This window comes from Morone saxatilis, unplaced genomic scaffold (assembly GCF_004916995.1).
Source record: "Morone saxatilis isolate NCDOM2014 unplaced genomic scaffold, NCSU_SB_2.0 Contig8, whole genome shotgun sequence".
Lineage (NCBI taxonomy): Eukaryota > Metazoa > Chordata > Actinopteri > Moronidae > Morone > Morone saxatilis.
This window is the reverse complement of record NW_023340257.1, coordinates 25,734,604-25,740,111: the sequence shown is the minus strand read 5'-3', so window position 1 is coordinate 25,740,111 and position 5,508 is coordinate 25,734,604. Positions and strand designations below refer to the sequence as shown.

Below are 5,508 nucleotides of genomic sequence, written 5' to 3'. Positions count from 1 at the left end.
GAAAGCATGCATCACATAGAACAAATATAGCAATAAGTAACCCCATGAAGTATAAAACACAGTACACTAGTACACAAATAATATTCTTAAAGTAAATATGTTTATTTGCTTTCTGATTGCTGCCACTCTCATATCTGTCCATAAGGTTACAGGCAGCAGCCAGTTAGCTTATTTTAGCACAAAGATTAACAGTGTGTGAGTACATGCATGTATGTATTGTCTAAAGTAGGCCAGCTATGTGATGTGAGGCATGTAAAACTGTTGGAGCACTGGTTCCTCTGTCTCTGAGAGTGCATTGTTTAATTACCACTCCAACACTTTTATTTTGGTGAGTGAGTTTTATAAAGTAGCTTTCATTGTTAGTGGCTGAGTCCGTCTCTCCCGAAATCAGCATTTCTATAATCCAGCATTACAGTTAGTAATTTAATCTCATTGACATCAGCCTGTACCATCAGTACCAGGTGAGCCACCAAAACTAGACTCTTTTACAACAAGACTTTTTTAACATAATTTTGAAATATATCAGGGAGTGATGGAAGGAGCATCTGCAGCGAACAGTTAGATGAAAAGCCGCAGGTAATGAGCTGCACAGCTTCAGTGTTTAATGTGGATTGGTCTCATCAATCTAATTACTAAAATCAGTATCAGATTCGATACCGATCCAGTATAAAGAACAGGTTCCAGTTTCAGTGTAGGTGCAGTACACCAGCGGCTGTACAGAGACACTGTATAGATGATGCAACGGAAATAATTTGCTGGTTACGAGGAGGTTATGAGTGAGTGCATCTGCTCTCAGTACTGACACAATAAGGCCACACTCATCTGTCTCAATGTATAACACTGTAAACATGATTATATTCTTTTATATAATGTCTACTGTTGCAAACACTGCACGCTTCACTAAATGTTCTGGCCTTTCCTACTGGATCAGTAAACAATAGATAATAACTGATCATTGAATCTGAATTCTAGTACACTTTGTTTCCTGTAGCCGTCTTTGTTAAGCATACATAATCGTACATTTCATGTTTCCCCAATTAATTCAGTGATACATGTTTGTTATATTGTCTTGAAGTCTCAGTGACATTATGTGTACCAGAGTTCTTCTGCAGTTGCCAGAGGGTACGTGAAGAGATTGTGGACTAACTCAACTAATTAGAATTTTTTTTTTATTATTTATTCATCATTTTGTTCTCCTATAAATGTTCAGATGCTTCAGAGAAATAAAACCGTCCCCTGACAATCACTTGCTAAATTAAACCTCTTTGTGAGAAACCACATTCTGCTACTTTATTATTATTATTATTATTATTAGACATAATGGGGAGTTTGTCTGCCACCAATAAGGCCATTATAAAACATCACTAACACACTGCATACACCAGGAACCTGTGAGGCTGGGTGAAACTTTCACACTTTAACCTATAATTCGAATTTTTATGTTTTACCTCATTTCATCCAGGAAAAGTTCTATTGAGCAGAACGCTCTTCCTCATTACCGACCTGCTTAACTTGGACTTTATAGTGGCACAGGTAGCCTCTGTATGGTGGACAGTTTAGGACATCCCGGCCTCAAACTCCTCTGTACTCAGCCTCAGTTGGCCTTAGACTCAGCTGTACTTCAACATGTTAACGACAAACACATCCATACTAACTCTTTTCTTACCAGCACAAATTATTTCTGCACCTCGCTAAACCTTCAAAGCTCTCAGAGAAGGTACAGTGAGCTGAACTGTCCTGCAGAGCGTCTGATAGCAGCGTTGACACAATAAGGCCAGACTGATGTAAACTGAACTACAGCGCTCTAATACACAGACACACTGGGGGGTTTGAATGTGTTTGCTGACTATTGATCGAGCTGTGTCTGATAACATAAACATGATATCTTGGACTATTTGTCAACAGCTTATTTGATTTTGATAAAAGCCTGAAGAAATGATGAATTCTAGCACTGTGTAAAACAAATTAAAGGCTCTAATTGGAGCCATTTTGTAATGTGATGATAAAAAATTATGCATTTGAATATCTAAAGTGGTTTATTTGACTTAGGATCATATTTCTGCTGCTAAAACGTCAGTTTTTTTCCCTTTTGTTTGACTTTTGGACAACAACTGATTCAAAATTTCAGAATCAGAATCAGAATCAGAAATACTTTAATAATCGTTTAAGCTTCTGTGCAACTCAGAAAAAAATTTCTCGCTCAGAAGGCTACAAGTTGCTGCCACCACAAAGATAAAAGATACAGTATCATTTGAGCAGAGGTCTTCAAACTGAGAAAGGGAAAGATGCATGCAGGTATTCTGGAAACAACGGGAAGTCAGTTACTGTCCTTATCAACACTGGAGCTGCAGCAGCGACTGTGACACACAGCTCATGGAGGCAATTATGGAAACAATTAAGAATTTAATTTTAAAATTAGGCGAGTTTTGATATAAGGAGTCCTGGAACTAAACCAAAATGCTGAAAATATGATGAACAGTACCCTGGATTTTATAGAGACTGGCTCAAATGACTCACCATGGCCTCAGGGTGTGATTTGTTAAAAAAGAACTTGTTGATGGTAGCATGCTAGCATGCTAGTAACGAGACTTGCAACACTTAGAGACCAAATACGCTGAGCTAGCATGTAGAAGTGCCAAAAACTGCAGTTCTCTTAATGGCCACCTGAGACTGGCTCCAGAAGTCAATCTCCATAAGGTCCCATATTAAAATGCCTAACTTGGTCTCTATATCTAAATTCACAATCAGAGGATGATTTTTTTTTTTTAATTCACATACAATTCATTCAAGTTATGCATAATTAAGTGACAGGTGGGTGTTTCCAGTAACCAGGCTTTTTATCTCAGTACTCACTTTTATCGCCTCCTCCGGTCAGGATGAATCGGATCGAGCGGTCTTTCTTCTTCTTGTCCTCCGGGTTTGGTGGGAGGGGCTTGGAGCCGTGGTTGAGGGGGGCGGGGTCTTTGTTGCTGGAGCCAATCATGGTGCTGATGTTCCTCATGGGTGGAGCTGGGGGCTTGTCCTCGACCTCCCCATTATCAGACATCTTCAGCTAGGCTGCAGCCGGCCGCTCCTGCACAAAGACACACCAATCACAGAGGAGGCAGGGTGAGTGGCAGGAAAAACAACCAATCACAGGTGAGCATTCAGAACTCACAGTTCTGTTTAATCTGGCTATTGTTATTTTGATCTTCTTTTATATTTGACTCTTTTTAATGATATTAATAATGTCTCTTTATATTGTCTTTCTATTATATCTAGTTTTAATGCCTTTTATGTCTTATGTAAAGCACTTTAAATTACCTTGGTGTTGAAAAGTACAAATAAGCTTGCAGTGTCTTATTTATTAATATTTATTAATGTTTGGCAACTGGATGAACATATTGGCAGTCATTGGCTGTCCATCACTGTTTCTTTTTTTTTTTTTTGGTTAGGCTGTTTTTTTGTAATTTTATCTGCTAAATTAATGGTCTCGGCACCAGATGTTCAGCAGTGCAGTACACACACTGAGCCGGAGAACGAGTGAGGGGAAAAAACAGCTGTAGAGCCAGAATATTTTCACATCTAACTCCGTAAACTAAGGGTTTATTTCGACCAGTTTGACGGCAGGGAATACAGTGCCAAGATGATTTACAGCGGTTCAGACCAGGACACAGTGAGGACGGGGAGGTCAGCAACAGTGTGCAGAGCCAGAATATTTAAACATCTAACTCAGTCAGAGGGTTACACACCAGAGTTTGTCATTGTTGGAACAGTGGAAAGACTATGGTGGTTGGTTTTGGTTCCTTCTCCTCAAAGAGAAACTTGAATCCAGAAGGTGTACAGTTGTATTTTTTTGTTCAGTAAGGAAATAGGTTTTAGAATATTTCCTTTCTTGATAGTTGCACAACTATATATCGGCAATTGCTGGTTGTTTTATTCATTTATTTGTTTATTTATTTACTCACCAGGGACAATTTACACATTTTACACTGCAATGTAAATGAGCCAGTGCTAGCTAATAAGCTAATTTTACCGTATGTCCCTGGGACGATTAGAACAAATGAGTTCCTAATATCATCAGTACAGTGCTGCAGCAAGTACTATAAAACAATACAATACAATGTAATACATTAATACATTACAGAAGTGATATATAAAATGTAGAAGATTTTGTAAAGGCAGTGCCAGAGATAACGTAGTCAGATTACTCATGGTTGAAAGTTCGGTTTGCCTTAAGCCAACTCTTAAGATTATGTTTAAAGGTTAGGTTGGGCTGACAGGGGGCAGTTGGAAATTTTAACATATGACCCCCACCCATATGAACAACACATTAAATTTTGTTTTGTATCAGAAACTTAAAATCTGAGCTGCAAAAACAAAGAAAGACAGAAAGAACAAAGAGTTTCCATTTGCTCAGTGAGTCTATTTGATCTACAAACACTATGCTGACTAAACCATGGTGTGTGTGGGGTGTGTGTGTGTGTGTGTGTGTGTGTGTGTCTACTGACTCAGACCTAAATGCTGTGAGAAGGAAAAGAGCAACTTTCTGCCTGGTCAAAAGATGGCACACACACACACACACACACACAAACACAGTACGAACACACAGATGAGAGGCACAGAGAGACATTTTAATGACTGGTTGTGCCACAACACCCTAACGCAAAAATACACCCAATCACACACTGCGAGCTAACCTGCTCCAGTGGACACAGAGCCCCACGAGGAGAGTCTATTTGGGTCAGAGCTACGAAGAATAAACCACACACACTAGATGATTCATCAGTGATCCATTAATCCACATAAAGAATTTGATTTGTCAAGAATATTTCAACAGTCCTGACAGTATCAGTTCCCTGCAGGTGTTTTCAGCAGCTACAGTATCCTTATAGAAATACTGAACTCAGTAGAGGAAACAGCACTCAGCACTCACTGCTTGGTGTTGTAATGATCTGTATCCACGTCAAGCCTACACTGTAATAGAAAAAGCATTGAAACGAACACAAACTCAAATTTGAATGTTAAAGAAACATTCCTGAGTACTTTTACTACGTTTTCTCAGTCTTTTTAACTTACAAAATTAAGTTTTACTTGAAATTTTCAAGTTAAAAATAAAAAATAAAATTGCTGAAACTGATTACATAGAGTAACACAAAATCAGTTTTTTTTCCCATTTAAGTACAGTACAAACAAAATTTGCAAAATGAAGTCAGTGTCATTGAAAATTACTAAAGCTACTTGATCAAAAATATTTTTTAGGTTACAAATTGAAACTTGAAAATGAAAGTTTTAGCAATTTTTTGAGTTAAATGAAGTTTTCCGGTTTTACTGTGTAAATCAGGACATTATAGATACAGGAAATTACATTACATTATATCAACGCTGACTAAACTAAATGTTTAAAGTAGTTTGTATGATGTGTACAAAGTCAAGGTTCTTTCAATGTGTACAGGTATCGTGTTCCACATCAGCACTTCTCTGAACTTATTAGAGTTTCCCATGATGCACAGGTGAGCAGTGCCAACT

At 38.1% G+C, this 5,508-nt stretch overlaps 1 protein-coding gene across 1 annotated transcript in view; it reads right to left on the bottom strand.

Moving 5' to 3' along the window:
• pak1 (p21 protein (Cdc42/Rac)-activated kinase 1) overlaps positions 1–3,073 on the bottom strand; it is a gene marked incomplete at its 5' end in the record, with an annotated part of 22,703 nt that extends 19,630 nt beyond the window's left edge. The window contains 1 exon segment of the mRNA XM_035680704.1: positions 2,854–3,073. Coding sequence (XP_035536597.1) covers positions 2,854–3,046 — 193 coding nt within the window.
• Between the last annotated feature and the right edge of the window lie 2,435 nt (positions 3,074–5,508).